This window comes from Coturnix japonica, chromosome 4, assembly GCF_001577835.2.
Source record: "Coturnix japonica isolate 7356 chromosome 4, Coturnix japonica 2.1, whole genome shotgun sequence".
Classification (NCBI taxonomy): Eukaryota; Metazoa; Chordata; class Aves; order Galliformes; family Phasianidae; genus Coturnix; species Coturnix japonica.
The window spans coordinates 68863666-68883369 of record NC_029519.1 but is presented as its reverse complement, the minus strand read 5'-3'; the positions used below and the strand labels follow the sequence as shown (position 1 = coordinate 68883369).

At 42.8% G+C, this 19704-nt stretch overlaps 4 protein-coding genes across 7 annotated transcripts in view; 3 read left to right on the top strand and 1 right to left on the bottom strand.

The window, feature by feature from the left end:
• Positions 1–73: 73 nt before the first annotated feature.
• On the top strand, positions 74–4536 carry CLRN2 (clarin 2). Its single transcript, XM_015862919.2, has 3 exons — positions 74–1275; positions 3123–3302; positions 4238–4536. The coding sequence occupies exons 1-3, from the start codon at positions 1023–1025 to the stop codon at positions 4501–4503; spliced, it is 699 nt and encodes a 232-aa protein (XP_015718405.1). The 5' UTR covers positions 74–1022; the 3' UTR covers positions 4504–4536.
• Positions 4537–7473: 2937 nt separating this feature from the next.
• Positions 7474–16295, top strand: LAP3 (leucine aminopeptidase 3). Its single transcript, XM_015862803.1, has 13 exons — positions 7474–7746; positions 7888–8003; positions 8323–8377; positions 8902–9007; positions 9666–9825; positions 10875–11039; positions 11650–11808; positions 12018–12142; positions 12996–13084; positions 13368–13470; positions 14967–15046; positions 15744–15856; positions 15949–16295. Exons 1-13 carry the CDS (start codon positions 7489–7491, stop codon positions 16145–16147), a joined length of 1728 nt encoding a protein of 575 aa, XP_015718289.1. The 5' UTR covers positions 7474–7488; the 3' UTR covers positions 16148–16295.
• Positions 16296–16596: 301 nt separating this feature from the next.
• On the top strand, positions 16597–19212 carry MED28 (mediator complex subunit 28). The gene is made up of 4 exons (XM_015862804.2): positions 16597–16797; positions 16889–16955; positions 17306–17418; positions 17515–19212. The coding sequence occupies exons 1-4, from the start codon at positions 16639–16641 to the stop codon at positions 17710–17712; spliced, it is 537 nt and encodes a 178-aa protein (XP_015718290.1). The 5' UTR covers positions 16597–16638; the 3' UTR covers positions 17713–19212.
• The window catches only part of FAM184B (family with sequence similarity 184 member B), a 33873-nt gene continuing 32572 nt past the window's right edge, over positions 18404–19704 (bottom strand). For 2 of the 4 annotated variants that reach the window (XM_015862799.2, XM_015862800.2), the window contains exon 12: positions 19055–19166. In XM_015862799.2, the coding sequence (XP_015718285.1) occupies positions 19152–19166 (15 nt within the window). In that variant the 3' untranslated portion in view covers positions 19055–19151. Of the gene's footprint in view, positions 19167–19704 lie in introns of all 4 variants that reach the window. The other 2 variants (XM_015862801.2, XM_015862802.2) reach the window with 2 other exon arrangements.

Below are 19704 nucleotides of genomic sequence, written 5' to 3'. Positions count from 1 at the left end.
GTTGTGTTACTGCCCTCGGGGACGTATTAATTAATTAATTCATTAGGGCTTGAGTAGCAGTAACCGTAGAAGCCGTCCCGGCCGTGGCTGTGTGCAGGTGGGGCACGCAGAATCAGAGTCATTACGGCTGGAAAAGACCTCTAAGATCACATAGTCCAACCATCAGCCTGACACCATCCCTCAGTCCCACAGCTCCATGTTTCTCAAACACCTTCAGGGTCAGTGACCCCCCACCTCCCTGTGCAGCCTGTACCAATGTATCACCGCTCTTCTGAGGACAACTGTTCATTAATTTCCAACCTGAATCTACCCTGACACAACTTCAGGCCATTCCCTCTCATCTGTTACCTGAGAGAAGAGGCCTCAGTCCACCTGTGCACGGCAGGGTGCTGTAGAGCAATAAGGTCTCCTCTGAGCCTCCCCTTCTCCAGACAGAACAATCTCGTCTCCCTCGGCTGCTCCTCATAAGACCTGTGTTGTGTTCTGCCACATTAGCAGCTCCGTGAGCTCTGGCAGCCGTGACATTTAGGCTGGCATAGAGCGAGCACCAGGAGGAGCACACAGCAGAGATGTCAGCAAAATTCAGCTGCAATTTCCATGCTTGCAATGCTTCGTAGCTAATTATGCCTTTAATAATCTTCAGTAAATACAATTCTATTCCTCGTTTTCTTCCTATGTGTTTACGGTATAGAACCCGATGTCATTTGAGCAAGACAATTAAACCTCTGGTGAAACATTAGCTTTGCAGCAGATATAGGATTACTTTCTGCAGAAAGAAGCACCACGGCGCTGCAGGGTAATGAAGCCGATGTTTGCAACCATTTCGGGATGTTGTGGCAGCAAGATGTATTTTTGGACTCGATTTTTAACCATACAGCTTAATTTCTGGAGCTTCAAAATGTAATGAAATGTGTTTTGAAATATCTGCTGTTCAGCTGTGGATTTTGGAGCATCAGGAAAAACCGGGAATGTGCCTAATTGCTGCAGAGAGGCCTTGGAGATGAGTCCCTGAGACCATTAGGATGCCCGGCTGCTTTAAAACAACTTTATTCGCTTTGGCTTCTGCAGTAAGTTTTGCATCTTTTGTCTTGATTGTTGTGGCAATGGGGACCCCAAAATGGATGACTGGGAAGATCCTGTGCAAAACAGGAGCTGAATTAGTCAACGCTACAGACCCAGAGCTGGTCAAGTTCATTGGAGATATTTACTATGGACTCTTCCGAGGTGGCAAAATACGTCAGTGTGGGCTGGGTGGGCGCCGCTCCAAATTCTCAGGTAAGCACAGATGTGGTTGAATCCCTAACGTGAATGTCTTGTTCGACTCTAAAGGCGCTCTGTTTTGTTTGCAGAACTTGTAGAATGCAGAACTGTTATTAAACTTATATTTGTGGCTTGCTTGTGGTCTGTATGATTTGGGATTTGGGTGGGAATGTAAACTCTCTATTATTTTACACTAGTTTTTTTTTTTCGCTGGTTATGTTCTGTAATCCTGGAATCAGGAAACAAAATCACTAGAGCTCGATTGAGGGTTTCCCTTTAGTCTTGTAAAGTGAGTGAAAGTCACTGCTTGCGTCCCAGGCTATAGGAGGAGTTATGTTCGAGGTGACCCTGTAAGTCACTCTATCCCCTTAACTGAAGCTTTCCTCTCTCAGAGTGTTGCTCTGCATTATTTCTGTGCCTCAGTTGTTGCCTTCTTTGTTGAGCTCCTCGCTTTCTTTGTGTATGTGTGAGTGTTTTTCTTTCAAGAAGCAGAGATGTATTTAGCTGTCCACATTGATGCATTTCCCCGTCTGTCCCAGCGCAGATGTTTGCCATTGCAGATCCTCCTAGCTTTGTTAATGTGTTGAAGAAGTTTGTAACTTCTTTTCTGGTAACTCTGCAGGCAAAACAATATTGCTGAGTGTGGGATAGTCACATTTCAGTATCCAAAGAGGCTGGCAAGTAGGAAAGCAGGGCGAAGTTCTTCTTGCTCTGCTCAGCTGCTGTTTCTTTGCAAGATATAGAGAAATACACAGCTGTGAGACAAAATGATAAAATAAAAGGTAGCCAATACCCTTTCCAATCTTACTATAACTTTCTGGACTCATTAGTATACGTTCTGATTAATTCCAGTGTAAGCTGAGAGGAAGGCCTAGCATTCCACCATCACTATGGAGAGTATTGATACATATCTGAAGGATGTGATCCTATCCTCCTTGGACAAGCAAAGCTCTCACTTATGCTAATAAGACTTTTCCCTGTTAGAACTATAAAATGGGGTCATTAATGGCAGTGGACATGACTGTGTGGCTAGGTGAACAAGCATGCAAGAGATTTTCCCTTTTAAATACTTTAATAACTCTATAAAGGTTGAAAACTTTGCAGCGTTGGCATCAAAATCATGGTAGTCCCGCAGAGCTGTTAGACTCACCTCCTCCTGGAGGTGTTCCACTCGCACTGTGTCATCTATATGAGACCCATGTGGTTTTTCTGGAAGTCCTAAGGCACATAAATTAGATGCTTATGTTTTGACATCTGAATTGAGCCCTGGGAGCCCGCCGGGGAAGCAGACGTTTGTCTGTGTGCACAACAGGCACAGCTGGAACGTGTCAGCAGCCCCTACAGCAATGTTCTTCCTCAAGATTCTTTCTTCTTTGTTAAGCCAGGCTTACTGCTCATGGCTTTGGAGAAGAGGCAAAGGAAATACAAATTCAGAGTAGATCTCACTGGAGCCAGCAGGAAGAGAGAGAAAGAAGAATCATGAGAAACAAGAAATCAGTCAGGAGCAGCTCCTTTTCAGGCAGCAAAGGCCTGGATGAGGAAACTGGGACTTCTGGACTTCAAAGGGATGAAATTAAAAGCATGGGACAGCATTGGGAAACTGAAAAACAGGAGTCTGGAGTGGAAAACAAAATGAGATAAATAGAACAGTACTTAACCCTGAATCCTTACTCACAGGTCCTCTGAGAAGGACTTTTCCCATGGTAGAATGTATCCTGTTTGTCTGATACACTGAACTGATTGCTTCTTTAACAATAGCCTTGTTTAGGTATAATTTGTTTGCTGTATGAGCATAGTGTGCTGCTTTTATTGTTGTCGAGAAAAATCACACACTGAATAGATGATTTTTTTTTTCTTGCCAGTTTTCCCACATATGGTGAAGAAACTGAATACAGGCCTACATGTGATGATAATAATGTTCCTTTGTGTGGCCATTTCCTTTTCTCTGGTCAGTTTTGGATTCTGCATTCTTAACGCAATTAAAGTTCCTTACCGGGCTATTAAGGGTCCAGCAGGAATATGCCTTTGGAATTTCCTTGCAGGTAAAATAACTTAGCAGTATTTTTCATCAGGTCACGTTCGTAATAATAATAATAGTAATAATAATAATAATAATAATAATAATAATAATAATAATAATAATAATAATAATAATAATAATAATAATAATAAATGTTAAAAGCAAAACTACTCTTGCCTTACTAAATATCTCCTTGATTTAAGTACGTAGAAATAAACCACAGAATCACAGAATGGCCCAGGTTGGAAGGGACCTCAAGGATCATGAATCTCCAACCCTCCTGCCACAGGCAGGGCCACCAACCTCCCCATTTAATACCAGACGAGGTTGCCCAGGACCCCATCCAACCTGGCCTTGAACACCTCCAGGGACGGGGCATCCACAACCTCTCTGGGCAGCCTGTTTCAGCACCTCACCATTCTCATTGTAAAGAACTTCTCCCCAACATCCAAGCTAAATCTTCCTTCCCTCAACTTCAAACCATTTCGCTTTGTCCTGCTATTATCTACCCTTGCAAAGAGTTGACTCCCCTCCTGTTTATAGGATCCCTTTAGGTACAGAAAGGCTGCAGTGAGGTCACCACACAGCCTTCTTTTCTCCAGGCTGAACAAGCCCAGCTCCCTCAGCCTGTCCTCAGAGGGGAAGTGCTTCAGCCCCCTCATCGTTTTTGTAGCCCTCCTCTGGACTCCCCAGTTAAATAAAGTTGCAGAACTGTTAGATGGCACTTCAGCTTATTGTATCTTGTCACCTTTTAAGAGGAGCTGCAAATTTTGGTCTTTACAATCACTGATAAAGGGACCAAGTTGCAAACACTGGTAAAATGTTTGGCTGTACAATAAAGGCTAAGCATTTTGAAGATGTTTAAGCAGTTCCCAAGTGCATCTCATTCCACTCGCTTGTATTTTAGTAAGTCTGAAGCACAACCAAATGGTGAATGCTCCTTTTGTTTTGTTGCAGGTGGATTCATAGCTCTTGCACTCACCGGCTTCATGGCTGCTGTGAAACTTCACCGCCTCACAGAAAGAATTGCCAATTTTCGGGAGAACGTCTTTCAGTTTGTTGTCTTAGAGGAGCAGTTTGAAGATTGTTTGTGGGTTTGTGTGGCGAGCGCCACAGCACATGCACTGAATTTGCTGCTAATAGCCATTAGTTGTATTAATTTCCCTACAATTAAGACTAAAACGGAAGAGGCAAATGTTACAGCCGAAGATATCATGTACTAATAAATCTATATAAGATTTCTTTGGTGAAGAGAACTGTCATGTTAGAAATGGCTTCTTGGCATTTGGCTTCTGGCTTGGATGGAGAACTTCGGTTTAGATGTGAGTAAAGATGCCAAGCGTGAAATTCGGCAGTATTTTTTAATCATATCATAGAATCATAGAATTACCCAGGTTGGAAAAGACCTTGAAGATCACCAAGTCCAACCACAGCCTAACCATAGTACCCTAACTCTAACAACCCTCTTCTAAATCATATCCTGAGCACCACATCCAAACAGCTCTTAAACACATCCAGGGATGGCAACTCAACCACCTCTTTGGGGAGCCTATTCCAGTACTTAACTACCCTGTCTGTAAAGAAGTGTTTCCTAATGTCCAACATTTTAAGGTCAGTCTACAGCACCAGCAATTAACACACGTGGGAAAGTCGGATGAACAAATACTACAAATATTATTTTAAAAAAACTAGCTGTATGTGCAATATATGCTGCTGACACTTTTGATAAAATGTACATTTTAAATACTTAAGAAAAATAACGTGAAGAGTAATTTCACCAAAACCAAATGTCTTTTTTTTTCTTTAGAAAGTAAACACATAATCATAAACTTTTGATAACATAGGATTATCATAGAACAAAAAGAATGGATGTTTGCCAATTACCTTCTCAGGATTATCTGGAAATGTTTTAGAAAGCCATCTAGGACATGTTTGATGATGGCAAACTGCACTGAAGAAAGAGACCTCGCTACCTATCAGTGGGGCTACCCTTAGGGGGAAGCACCAGCTAAGGGTGTGTGATAGTGTTTAAGAATAGAAATTATCAAACTCCACAAAGTAAAGAAGTGAGAGAGAGGAGGCTATGAGTAAATGACGAGCTGCATGATGAAGGTTTCATTGCAAGTTCTGGAAGTAAAGTAAATAGAATCTAAGTAACAGTGCTCTTAGATAATCTGAAAAGGGTAACATTAGTGATCTTCAACCTCCTAGGAATGGACATTCCTGCTTCTGTCTGAAATCAGGACAAATAAATAAATGATGAAAGAGGACCAAAATGAGTAAAATGGTTACATGAATGGAAGGTACCAGGAAGGTATCCTGGTTCTGACAAGCATTTAAGCTGTTCTTGCACCACAAATAGTTAATATTTCACTAAAAAGAAGCAATAGGAACTGCGGATAACTTATGAATTTCTTCGAACAAATGAAAGAAGATACCACCTAAGTCAATGGCAATGAATTATTCTCCAGTCAGTTGCACTTTGTTGGCCCAGCAGGCTGTGTGAGTCCATTCTTGTGACGAGTTCTTTGTGAAAAACAGTAACATTTGTAGGATTCAAAGTGTTTATAAAACATCTCAAGATATATTTAAAAAATCAAATCAAATTATTTTTTCGTTTGAAAACATCTCTTCACAAAAGCAGTATTGTAAGGGTCACTTCCAGTAGTGCCCGACTCTGTATTTCATGTACCCAAATAAGTTGTTTTATCACTGAATTGTGCAGAGCACTTCAGTAAAGCAAGTTACCAGAATAAGCTGATATTCAACATTTTTGCTGACTAAGCTGCTTATGTAGATATTTAAATGAGGATAACTCAGCTTAAGTCAATGAGCTTAACATCTTTGACCCAGATACTTATTTTCCTCTCTCCTTTTACTGTTTATGACTAAAGACCAATGAAAACAGCTTTTTTACGAAGATAATTCTACTTTCAGTTGGTATTTTTATAAATTATGTTTTGCTGTTGTACAAAGCAGTCTCAAGCCACTGAATGCTGCAGCAGTTTATGTGCACACTCTGTGTGAGGTAAGAAATTAAAATGATTCAATTCGTCTCCAGCACGCACTCAGCGTGACCAGCAGGCATTTGGAAAGGCAATATCACAGTTTCAAAGGAAATGTCATAAGCCAAAGTCAATCTATAGTCGTACTAAGCAGTTTCTCTGTTACTGTGTGCTATACCATCACTAGTTTTGGCCCTACAAGGTCAGCAGGATAATGAGCAAAGATGAACTTTGTGCACCTGCTGTTGCAACAGGTATTAATGATCTATTTTATGCAGTGCAATGTTAGCCACTCTTCTTTTTAGGAGCACCATACATACATACATACATACAGTAATGGCAGGACTGCTGGACTGGATTCCTAGGTAGGTTGCAGTAGCTCTGAAAGAACCATAAGAGAGCACTGTGTAAGTCATGAGGGACAGCTGACCAGCTGACCAGCTTTTGAATCTTGCTTTGAATCTTCTCAGCAATAGAGCACACTGCAGCAATAGTCCAAAAGATGTCTTAAACATTTCTGAATCTTACTGTGGGATGTTGTAGCTGCCTGAGCTGAATGATGAAATAACATTACCGTCCAGTTACTGCTTGTGAGAAAACAAGGATTGGGGTTACATTTTGTTGTTTAAATTTGATGCAGGGATTGTAACTGCTTTCTCTCAGAACCTAATGAACTCATGCCAAGATGTTATCAGAGGATCGTCTGAATTGGAAGGGAACCTTTCAGGCCATCTAATCCTGCACTGAACAGGAACACCTACAGCTGGATCAGGTTGCTCGGAGGTCCAGCCTGACCTTGCCTGTGTCCAGGGATGGGGCAGCCACCACCTCTCCGGGTGACCTGTGCCAGTGCCTCACCACTCTTATGATAAGACACTTCTTCCTTATATCCAACCTAAATCTCACCTCTTTTAGCTTGAAACCATTTCTCCTCGTCCTGTCACAACATACCCTGCTAAAAAGCTTGTCCACTTCTTAGAGCCTGCCTTCAGGCACTGACAGGTTGCTCTCAGGTCTCCCCAGAGCCTTTCATTCTGCAGGCTGACCAGCCCCATTTCTCACCCTGCCTTCATAGGAGAGCTGCTCCATCCCCTGGTGCATTTTTGTGTCCCTCTGGACACGCACCAACAGCTCCATGTCTCTCCTGTACTGAAGACTCCACATCTGGACGCAGCACTGCAGGTGATGTGCTACCAGCAGAATATGGGGACAGCATCACCTCGCTCTCACCCACGGCCCCGCCTCCTGCCCGGCCCCTCTCGTCGCGCTCTGATGAGGCGCACATCGCGCCGTGGTCAGGTGCCGGCCCGGCGCTGTGGCTGCGTGCCGTGCCGTGCCGTGCCGTGCCGTGCCGTGCCGTGCCGTGCCATGCTACCGCTGCAGCCGTGGGTGCGCCTGGCCCGGGCTGTGCCCCTACCGAGCAGCTGCTCGCGGGGATACAGCCGTGAGGCGGGCAGGAAGGTGAGGGGCGTGTTTTAGTCGGGACGCAAAAGATCGCTCCTTTAGTTACGCTGTATCTCATCTATAGTGCTTTATCCAACGTCGCTCCGTGCTCCGGTCTGCCCGAGTCCCTTGTCAGCTCTAACACGTGCCGTTCCGCAGGGGCTGCTGCTCGGAGCCTACGCGAGCGAGCAGGAGGGCGGTGCTGCCCAGCTCAGCGCGGCGGGGGACGCGTTCGACAGCCGCGTGTCCGGGAGGCTGCGGGAGCTGCTGGCCGCGTGAGTGCTGCGATCCGCGGGGAAGCGGGTGGAAGCGCTTGGAAACGTCAGCAAGAACGAGGCCCATCGGCTCGGTCGTTGTGGAGTTTAAACCCGTAACCCTTCCCGGGCCGGTGTTTGCTTTCCCAAAGGCCGCTTGGCTTGGAGGGAAGCTGCTATAGGGGATGCACCAAGCGCTGGGGAAAGATGTGAGCCAGCATCTGTGGAGGCTACTCTGCATCGGGATGAGCCAGCGCAGCACTGTGTGGCTGTGTTATGCAGCACCATAACTTTGTTATCATATAGACCCGTACACTGAAAGAAGCCTCTTGTGTTCCAGATGCGGGCCCCCTCTGAAGAAAGGCAAAGCACGTGTATTCCATGGTTTGCATCAGGTACGGACAGTGCGTTTTCATGTGTGTATTTCTCACGTGAGATTTTCCCTTGTGGCTCACTTTAAGCCTGCTTCATTGCTGTGCATCATGGATGTGATGTATCACAATGACTTCACGTGACTGTGAAGAGGAAAGGAACCTGGGGGTGTTGGTTGATGCTCGGCTGAACATGAGCCAACGTTGTGCCCAGGTGACCAAGAAGGCCAACAGCATCCTGACCTGTATAAGAAATAGTGTGGGCAGCAGCAGCAGAAAGATGATCATCCCCCTGTACTCAGCTCTGGTGAATCTGCGTCTTGAGTACTGTGTTCAGTTTTGGGCTCCTTACTACAAGAAAGACTTTGAGACTGAGAGTGGAAGGCAGTGGCACCGTACTGATGCTTTTTAAGAGAAATCTGTGTAACATAGAGAATGTATTTTAATGCTGTTTGGCTTGATTTGGGAAGCAAAGTCTTTGTAATAACTCTGTGCTGTGCCTGTAACAACGAGGAAAGTGAGTCCATTTGTGTGTTGGCTTTGTGTAGGACTTTCCAAGCGTCGTTGTAGTTGGCTTGGGTAAGAAGAATGCCGGAGTAAATGACCAAGAAAACTGGAATGAAGGCAAAGAAAACATCCGTGCTGCTGTCGCAGGTTAACTTCTTTAATTTTCTTAACCCTTTCATGTGGAGAAGTATTCTAATGGTGCAGCATATTCCATTATAACTACAGGAGTTATAAGCTGAGACAAGGGGTCAGTCACAAATATATGACAGCTCTTAGTCCTGAGAGCTAGACCAGCCTGTCTCTCCAGCTGCCAAAACACTTACATTCTTTGTGTACGAAAAAAGAATATGGAATATGTTTTGGTTATTGTTTATTTAGTGTTCATAAAAGCATGGATAAACTACTTTGTGAGAAAAGAGCAGTTATAGTGTCTTAACAAAACCTCAATCACAGCAAATATCTGATACCTGTGCTCATAATCCTTAACGCTCCAGAACAATGCAGACTTTCTTTAATGGAAAAAGCCAAGCTTAAAGGAATCAGAGCAACTGTGGAGCTTAGTCTTTATTCCTGAGAAATGGCCTAATTGTAGGAATTTATCAAGTGACATTTTTCATCACAATTTGTCAGTATATGATAATCAGCATCTAAAATTATTCTACTGTTCTTAATTCTATTCTTAATTTATTTATGAGCTTAAGATATCTATGTTTGTTTGTTTTTTTCCCTTGAGGTTCTATATGGATCGTACCTGTTTTGCTTTTCTGTTCAATACGTCCTACTCATTCCGTACTGTGTTTTTCAGCTGGTTGTAGACAGATCCAAGACCTGGAAATCCCCTGTGTTGAAGTGGACCCTTGCGGAGATGCTCAAGCAGCAGCAGAAGGTGCTGTCCTTGGACTGCATGAGTACAATGAGCTGAAGCAAAAAAAGAAACCTTTAGTTACTCCTCAGCTTCATGGAAGGTGATGGCAAAAGGAGAAGTTGCCCGTGTGTTTATCCATTTGGCTATTTCTTAAATTACACGTGCTTGTCCATGAGAAAAATGACACTGAAAGAACAAGGCTAGCAGCAATCTCTCTCTTAACTCCTCCTAATCCTTTGAATTTCCTTTATTATTTCACACCCTGGGTATATTCATGGTGTTTGCTCCATATATTTTGTTAGTATGCCACGTTCTGAGGCTAAGGGTAAGTAAATGCTGCTTCATAGAAAAGAAGGCCAAGGAGAAAAATAAAAGTGAAAATTACTTGAAACATAGTTCTGATGTAAAAGGATTTGCACTGGTATCGCATGCCAAAATTGCAGAGCAGAGGTATCTTAAACTCTGTAAATGAACAAATCCTTCTGAGGATTAAGAAATGCTGACTGAGACCAGAACATGGATATGTTCTACATAGTTCTCATTATATTTGCATTCACAGAATAATGTGTGAGAAGAAAAGCTTGGCTTCTAAGTAGTCCTCACTGTTACCTGAGAGGAGAAAGCAGGCATCCCCATTAAAGAACAGTCAGCTCTTTAAATGCTTGCTATGTCTTTTGCTAGTGAAGTTCTTCAGTGCGCTGTGAGATGAGATCCAAATTCTGTTCTTTATCATGTAGCTGTACGTCAGCAAAGTGAAAAAGAGAATCGAGGGCTTTATGTGCTAAATGAAAACGTTCAGAGGTGTTGCAGTTAACCAGTTTTGGAAGGTATCTAAACCTTACATTTAAGGAATTAAGTGAATTTCAGAATAGTAAGGATTAGGACAAGACCAGATGTTTTAGGTAGTTTCACATCTGCCTGCTCCAGGATTCTTCTAGCTTTCTCTGAAGCACTTGAAGCAGGGATAAGAACTAGACCAGATACACCGTGGATCTCACCTAGAATTTCTCTCAGTGATGGTAATGGAACATTCTTAACTACTTCAAATTAATGCTGCCGTACTTTCAAAAAATATAGAGCCAATGAATGCTGACATCTCTTTTTAAAGGCTGGCGATCATAATTGTTACGTGTTGTTTTGTTTCTCTAGTGCTGGAAGTGAAGCCTGGCAGAAAGGTGTTATCTATGCAGAGGGTCAGAACCTGGCTCGGTACCTTATGGAGGCTCCAGCTAATTATATAACTCCAATCAAATTTGCTGAATATATTGAACAGAAGCTTGCAAATTTTGCTAGCAATGTGAAGGTCCATATAAGGTAAAATCCTTGAAACTACTTTTCTATCAAGTAAAAAAACCTTCCATGACGCTGAAATCAGCAGCAGATACCGTTTGCTTTTTTCTTTCTAATATCTCTTCTTTCATTCCCAATTGTTATATATACCTTTCCTTGTTGTTTATTTGGACTTTGGGTAATTAAATATCCTTTATTTCTATTTCTTTTTTAGTTTTTAAAATGTTGAGAGAGAGCCCTAAAAGCCTTTGCAATTGAATTTGCACAGCTAATGCTTCTTGTCCCTGAATTTCTAGTTACTGCCCTTCAGCAGAAATGAGTTTGCTGGTTGTGTAAGTAGGTGCTGGAGGGTGGCCTGGTGAAAAGCAAAAGGCTGAGGGAAATCAACTGTACACGTAGTATCTGATGGAGAACAGCAAAAAAATAAGGGGATGCAACATTGTTATTCCATGTGCCATCAAAGACTATACTGTCTCATACACAAGTTGAAGTTTAATGTTTCTCATGCAGAAAGTACATTCTTCTATGAAAGCAAAAGCCAAACAGTAACTTTGAGGCAGTACTTTTCTGCTTCATATATATATTCATACATATATATACACATATATATATATATATATAATTTCTGTTCCAGACCAGAGTCTTGGATAGCAGCGCAGCAGATGGGAGCGTTCCTGAGTGTAGCCAAGGGTTCGGCTGAACCTCCCATCTTTCTGGAGATCCACTATTCAGGAGGTGTTAATCCAAATGACTCTCCCTTGGTATTTGTAGGAAAAGGAGTTACGTTTGACAGGTACGTATGGTGATATTTTAATGGTTTGGGGACAAGGGCAAGCTGTGGTTTTGTTGTTAAAGAAGATCTGAAACCACTGAGTCTAGTATTTGCTGATTCGGGGTTTTTTTAATTATTTTTTAATCCTGAAACATAGTGATGGGCAGAGTATAAATGTATGTAACATGTAACACCTCCATGCTGGATGATATTTATTCTGCTTATTTCAGCGGTGGCATTTCATTGAAGCCATCATCGGGTATGGACGCGATGAGAGCAGATATGGGAGGAGCTGCAACGATCTGTTCAGCCATTGTGACAGCAGCAGCCTTAAATCTGCCTCTTAACATAATTGGTAAGTGCTTGTTTGAGTGCCTGAGGGCCTTAATTTTACAAGATTCTCTGCAGACAAAGTCCATTCTTGGTTAAGTTTTATGTTTGAAAACCATAGCTTCCAGTTGATATTTTCGTTGCTGACATGCTTCAACCAGCAGAGGGCAGCGAACCACACATCCTCGCAAGATTCGTGCTTAGATGTATCCCAAGGGAAGTACTAAGCAAAAATCAGCGGAGCAGAAATCTGCGTATATAATCTCACTGAAGAGCAGCGGTTTACAGTTCTCTCATCCTTCATGCTTTGGGCAGACCACAGGAACAGGCTGGAACAGGGGCTGTCTTTCATCCCACTGTCCTATTCACTGTTTTCACGCTGACTAGAAGCTCGTCTGTTTGCCCTTCTTATGGTCGACATTCTGTGGTGATTCCTCGGACCCCTCGACATAACACAACGAGGAGAGCTTGAACAGCTTGTTGTTCAGAAGTCTGATTTTCAGAAAGAAATAACTCTGTTTACATATGACTAATTGTTCATATATGGAAGACATAAGATAGTATCTGTTGACAGAAGCATCAGTGAATTTCAAAGCTCCTCTGCTTTCACTTGCCTGAGTGTACAAAGTAGAAGTAAATGCTAATGGTAAAATGGTGTAGGGGAAAAATGCTGTGGTGCAACATGAGAAAAATCCCACTGATTGAAAAAATTAGACCATGTGACTTTCAGTGTCCAGGAAAACTCAGACACTGAACAATTAAAGGTGAAAATTTCTTAAGTTTTCTTAAGTTTGTTGTTTGTTTTCTGTTTTTTTTTTTTTTTAATATCTGTTGAGAGATGGATGCTAGTAATGGACTATTTGTTTTTCCTCTTTCAGGTTTGGCACCCCTCTGTGAAAACATGCCCAGTGGGAAGGCAAACAAGCCTGGGGATGTAGTTACAGCCAAGAATGGGAAAACAATACAGGTATGCCTATGAAACTTGGATGCAAACATAAGTTATTTACAGATGTGTGTTATTAAGTAGGAATTGCAATCGCAGGATTTTTTCAAATATGTATTGAAGAGGTTAGACATGTTCTAAACTCCTTTGCAGTTTCTATGAGCTGTATTTCTCTAATCAAATTAATTTCCTTGGGCTTGTGACAGTGTAGTCACAGTGTGACAGCTGTTTAAGAGGAATATGTGAGGAATAAGTCAGTTAATGTGGAATATTTTCAGTAATCTCTTTGTTGATTTTCCACCTGAAGGTTGATAACACAGATGCAGAAGGAAGGCTGCTATTAGCTGATGCTCTCTGTTATGCCCACAATTTTAATGCAAGGGCTATTGTGAATGCTGCAACATTAACAGGTAAGCAGTCTCTCTTCCCTGCTTCATTTTGGAAGTCAGTTTTTTGTTACTCTCATTAAACGGTCCGTGGAGTTGTTGTACTATGTACATGATGACAACCTGAAGCTGAAAGCAGGTGAGATAACTTTGCATGTTGCAGGATAAGAGCTTGCACAAATTCTGCTCTAACAACTTGGTACAGCTGCAGCATGTCTCCAAGATGGGGGGCATTGGCGTGCATGGAGTACAGTAAGCAATATAGGTGAAGCTGGGCCTAGCCCAGCTGAGCTGGAAAGGATAAGCCCAGGAGAACCTATGCAGACTCGGTTGTTTCTGCACAATACTTCCCTATGCTTCTGTTTCTGACTGAGCTTAATAGTAGATTCCAGGCAGTTTATGTCACTCAGCATCTTGCCTAAGCACATCCAACCCCCAGGGATGGCTATGTGGTTCAGAGATACTGATGTGGACGTGGATAATTTTGGCAGTTCCATATGGCAGTAGCCATGCTGAAGTCAGAATAGTTTCTTTGTGAACAGCCTCTTGGGTGCCTGAGTTCTGTCCTACCCAGCACCACTTCTTCCATTTGCCGAGCTATCCCAATCTCCACGATCCTACCTCATAGGAGAGTCAATACCAGCTTCCCAGGAAGTCATTTTCAGTGAAACATCTCTTATCTCATGTGCATTTTGCATACTTGAAAGCATAAAATATTTTCTTCTCTATAGTTATATATTATAAACCTGCATAAATAGCACTGTGTGTGCATCTCATGAACTGCAGCAACAATCCATTGGAGCAGAAGTGATTGTAGCTGAAATGTGAGCCAACATGGACAAACAGATCAGACAGGAATCCATTGTGTTGCTTAATAAACAATCTAAGAAAAATTACTTTCCTTTCCTTTAAATAATGTTCCTCAAGCTCAACCTGTTCACATGCTTGGAAAATTTTTACAGAGAGAAGCAATGTTGATTTTAAGATAGTTGGCTTTGTGTAAAATTATTTCCATGATAGGAGAAATGGGTTACTCTCACTCCAGGCTATTGTTTGGGATGGCAGGAAGGAGAAAGCTCCTGCATAGATTTCTTAGAATCAAAGAATGGCCTGGATTGAAAAGGACCACAATGATCATCTGGTTTCAACCCCCTGCTATGTGCAGGGTCACCAACCACCACACCAGGCTGCCCAGAGCCACATCCAGCCTGGCCTTGAATGCCTCCAGGGATGGAGCATCCACAACCTCCTTGGGCAACCTGTTACAGTGCATCACCTCCCTCTGTGTGAAGATTTCTGACATTGTTAAAAATTATGCTTTTTTAAATCTCTCTGGGATTGAATGCCTGAAACAGCACCAGCGTTAGAGAAGCAGATCTGTGGCAGCCAAAAAGTAACTGTGGATGTGATCTCTCTGCTTTAGGCGTGGTTTACTATTTTGATGGTGATTATTTTTACTTAAAATAAATTTTTATATGCTGTGCAACGAAGGTATAACCTTCAGGGTTGTCTTTTTGTAGGTGCCATGGATGTTGCGTTGGGGTCTGCTGCAACAGGAGTGTTCACAAATTCATCTTGGCTTTGGAATCACCTTTATGAGGTTGGCCTTCAACATTATTATCAAATGATAACAGCCGCTGTTACTAAAAGATTATTATATTTCTTTAAAGAAAGACTTACTTATACAAATCTGCTACTGTGTTTTGAAATCTCATAGGAATGTGTCAGTATTGCATTTAACTGAAAAATACATAATTAAGACTATTAATTGCTGGCTCTTCAGTGAGGCTGCATATCACACAGCACAAAGCATGCATCGTGATCTCAAGTGGTGTTTGCATCCTTTGATAACATACTGCATGCCTATAGGCTTTGGACTATGGGCAGTAATTAGTTTTTGTTAAAAAGATAATTGGAATTGGTAAAAGCAAGACCAGGAGAGATATTCAGAGAGGCCTTGCAAGTGCCTGAGGTGTGATGGACATGGGGAGTCTCTGAAGGGAAGGATCTGTGAAAGTGTTTGTAACCAGGAAAAAACATTATGGGGGAGAGAAGAACTCTTTGTATTCTTTTTTACAACTACTACCAAAAATAGGATTCGGTTTTGTTTTCAGTGTATTTCCAAATAGCTGACATTCTTTTTGGACCGTAGGAAGTTTTAGACAGTGATCAAAGCTTGACAAGGATAAACACGTGCAATGCTAGTGCTTATAAATGCAGCTAGAAAAAGGAGTGGGAGGAAAAACCAACCGAACAAACACACAAAAACAAGCACTGAGTCACCTGTTCTTCTTCAGGCCAGCATTGTGACAGGAGACCGAGTATGGAGAATGCCTCTCTTTGAACATTACACAAAACAAGTCACAGACTGCGCTCTGGCAGACCTGAGTAACATCGGGAAGTACAGCAGGTAACGTTGTCCTGCCCTGTCCTTGCAGTCTGCAGCTGTGTTTGGGCTGGTGGTGTTGCTTTAGAAACGATCCCTCTTTCTGCTTCCTGCAGAGCTGGAGGAGCGTGCACAGCTGCTGCCTTCCTGAAGGAGTTTGTGACGGCCCCTCACTGGGCTCACCTGGACATCGCTGGTGTGATGGCCAACAAGGACGAGGTGCCGTACCTGCGGAAGGGCATGGCTGGGCGCCCCACCAGGACGTTGGTGGAGTTTGCAGCTCGGTTAAGCCAAGACAGTCACAATCCCAAATAAAATGCCTAAATGTTTATTCTAACATCATCTGCTGTGCCTTAAGAATGCAGACTGAAAAGGTATTTTCTGCGCGTTTTATAAATCAAGAACATCTCAACTTTGAGACTCTGTTATGCAGCTTTAAATAAACAGAACGCTGTTGGACCTACTTGAGGTATTTAATACCAGACTGTGATCAAGGGAACTACTTCATGTATGAAGTAAGCACAGTTCGGGTAACCAATGACTGAACAAATGAACCATGCTGTGCTTTAATTGAGAGAGAACTGACAGCATGGGGGAGCCGAGCTGTGCTGGTTCTGCAATGCCTGCAGGACACGATGCAGGATAGCGGATTTGGTTTCTTTAACAGGAGAGGTCCGCTCAGGGATGAACAGAACCCTTCGCTTTCTCTTGTCCGCCGGGGCTGAGGTAACGCCCCTGAGGAGCCGCCCGCCTCCTCCTCCAGGCACTGCGCGCATGCGCAGCCCCGCAGCCATCAGCCGTGCGCCATGGCGGGCGCGCTGGGTGGGATGTTTGCTAATCAACCGCCGGGACCGCCGCCACCAGGACCCCCCGGCGGGCCCGGCCCGGCCGGCCTCATCCCGCCTCCCACGGGGCCCCGCAATCCCAACAACACGCTGGTGGACGAGCTGGAAGCGTCCTTCGAGGTGCCGGGGGGGGCGGGGGAGCCTGCGGCCGAGCGGGTCCTGATTAGCGCCGCGCCCTCACCTCCTTGCTACCCTCCTTCTCTCCCCTCAGGCCTGCTTCGCATCGCTGGTCAGCCAGGACTACGTGAACGGCACCGACCAGGAGGAGATCCGCACCGGTGAGCGCTGCGGAGCGGCCGGGCCGGGCCTGGGGGCGGCGGGGCGCTGCTTGGAGCTGCTTGGAGAGCTCTGCTTTATGGCTGTGCGCTCGGGAGCGTTGGTAGGGGTGTAAACAAATGTTTTCTTGCACCTTTAACATAAGCTTTGAAAATCTGCAAAGCAGCGTTTGGTGTGGAGAGTTCAAACACGGCCTCGTACGATCAACACGTACCAGAAATCCCTCCTAGAGGACTTTCAATTTATTCTACGTGGTACAACAGAAGGTGTTTTAGCAGCACGCACACAGATGCCGCTGTGGTGACTGTCTGAGAACCCTTTGTGTCTTTCCCTGTTGCTGTTGTACCTGCAGGTGTTGATCAGTGCATCCAGAAGTTTCTGGATGTCGCAAGGCAAACGGAATGCTTCTTTCTACAGAAGAGACTGCAGCTGTCGGTCCAGAAACCAGAACAAGTAATTAAGGAGGTATGCTACATTGGCTTACCCGTGTGCTAGACCAGATACAACGTGCATTCCTAGCATTACTGTCTATTTACTAATACCCATTTTTTTCACCCTCAGGATGTTTCAGAGTTAAGAAATGAATTACAAAGAAAAGAAGCATTAATTCAGAAGCATTTGAGTAAACTGCGACACTGGCAGCAAGTCCTGGAAGATATCAGCGTACAACACAAAAAGCCTGCAGAAATGCCCCAGGGTCCATTAGCATACCTGGAACAGGCGTCTGCTAATATTCCTGCTCCAATGAAGCAAACATGAATTTACACAGCTAAATCTAAGGCATCGTCTTTTAACTTCATGCGCTTTTTGTATAATGTAATTTGTACTACAGGTATAAAGAGTTAAGATAGAATTAAGTTAAATAAATACTCTTTTTTGGAGGAAAAAAAACACTGGTTTTATATTTAAATTGAAAGTATATGGAGCTCCTGTTCAGAATGGATTTCTGGTAGAAGTGTGCTTTCTACAATATATCCTGTTCCTTCTGGAAAGGATGGCAGGATGGCCCTAGCTTTCCCAATTGTATCTTGCTACTATGGTGCAAATACACGCAAAGGTTCTTATTAGGATGGATGGATGCCTCTCTGCAAGTGCTAAATCTCTTCATGTAGCTGTGGAGTAAAATGGGATTCAGATCCTTCAGCACTTGGAGATGAGCTGTCCAATCTACAACACTAGGTTGCTAGTTGGACAATTCCCTCCCCCTGTTGAGGAATTACCTGAATGTTATTTTATTTACAGGTGCTATTTTTTGTGAATAGCACCATTTTCTCCCAGCAATAAGTTGCTTAGTATGGTTTGATAAATTCACTCATTCACCCACTGGGCATTTTGGTGGGCGTCAGAACAATATGGGGACAGTGGATGCAGTTCCCATCAATCTGGAACTCAAATGCATCAGTCCAACTCACAGTTCAGCATAACAGCACTACTTTGCAAGCCATGAAAGTTGGTCACTAGCAAGCAAGTTTTAATGTTCATACTTACATACCACCCTGATTCATCAGGCTGATGGATTGTTACACGTGTTGAAGTGTACCAGGAACATTACATGACAATACTATACAAAACAGTTCATTAAGCAAAGCAGAAAAGATTTGTAAACCAGCTTGCTGTAAGCTTGCTATTCTTAGCTGTGGATCACATGCTGCTCAGCATAAAACAGCTTCAACAAAAAACCAGTTTAAAACAAAATCACATTAGTATGCAGAAAAACAGCTGATGAAGCAGGCATATAAACCCAGAGAAATCACTTACTAGTAAGTAATACCTTCAGCTGGAGCCTGTAACAGGACATTAGAGGACAAACTGCATATTTAATGTGATAGTGGAATGGTACGTTCTCTTGAGTAAAAAGCCATTTCACATAGCAGTATTAAGAATTTTGCTTTTTCTTCATTTTTTTTACAGAGATTATTAAAAAAAAAATAAAAATGCATTTTGCTGAAATCCATGCCTGTAATTCCATTATAATTAGATGTAAGAAAGTGCTGTTGTTCCTAACTAACCTAATAATATCCTTAGAAATTATTTCAGTACTTTTTGTTGTAAAACTTATTAGATCAACATTCCCTAACAGAAAACAAACAGGTAAATCTGAGGAGTATGTAAACTATATGCTTTAAAATGAAAAGTATTTAGTAAACCATTCTTGATGCTCAGGGTCTTGTATTTGGTCATCTTTGGTTTGTGGTGCTTCATTGCCATGTGTCCTGTGCAAACAAATAAACAGTAGAATTGCTTACAATCTTACCAATATTTAATATATATATATATTTTTTTTCCTCAGAAAAACATTAAAATCCAATAAATGGATCTGTGCTCTCATGAGCTGTGTGAGTCCAAAAAGAGCCGGCTACAGTTTCTAGTGGGATCTGTACTAACTAGACAGACTGGGCTAATAGCACTGGAATTGAGACAAACGAAAGTGAAAAGGAGCTGAGCAGCGATGGGGGAATGTCTGAATGTAGTTCTGACAGCTCAGAAATTAAATAGTAGGAATTTTTGAAAAACCAAATGGCAGCTGCAATTCACTTAAAGATACATAGTTGATGCATGAAAAAAGATGAGACAGGTTTTATTTGGAACTGAAGAATTTATCGTAATGTTAACTTGGTCTCTATAATTGATCCTATTACATAATCCCTGGTTTTACAGGATTCAAGAATCTTTTTATACATTTGTGTTAATTTCACTCAGCTTAACAGTAGTGTGAGTTCATATCATGTTCACCTCCCATCAGACCAGGTT

Excerpts from the sequence above, each read along its gene's own strand:
- CLRN2 (XM_015862919.2), top strand. The coding sequence starts at position 1,023 with ATGCCCGGCTGCTTTAAAACAACTTTATTCGCTTTGGCTTCTGCAGTA. Across the intron at positions 1,276-3,122 it reads GCGCCGCTCCAAATTCTCAG|TTTTCCCACATATGGTGAAG; the intron begins GTAAGCACAGAT and ends TTTTCTTGCCAG. Across the intron at positions 3,303-4,237 it reads CCTTTGGAATTTCCTTGCAG|GTGGATTCATAGCTCTTGCA; the intron begins GTAAAATAACTT and ends GTTTTGTTGCAG.
- MED28 (XM_015862804.2), top strand. The coding sequence starts at position 16,639 with ATGGCGGGCGCGCTGGGTGGGATGTTTGCTAATCAACCGCCGGGACCG. Across the intron at positions 16,956-17,305 it reads CCAGGAGGAGATCCGCACCG|GTGTTGATCAGTGCATCCAG; the intron begins GTGAGCGCTGCG and ends TTGTACCTGCAG. Across the intron at positions 17,419-17,514 it reads CAGAACAAGTAATTAAGGAG|GATGTTTCAGAGTTAAGAAA; the intron begins GTATGCTACATT and ends TTTCACCCTCAG.
- LAP3 (XM_015862803.1), top strand. The coding sequence starts at position 7,489 with ATGGGGACAGCATCACCTCGCTCTCACCCACGGCCCCGCCTCCTGCCC. Across the intron at positions 7,747-7,887 it reads GCCGTGAGGCGGGCAGGAAG|GGGCTGCTGCTCGGAGCCTA; the intron begins GTGAGGGGCGTG and ends GCCGTTCCGCAG. Across the intron at positions 11,809-12,017 it reads AAAGGAGTTACGTTTGACAG|CGGTGGCATTTCATTGAAGC; the intron begins GTACGTATGGTG and ends TGCTTATTTCAG.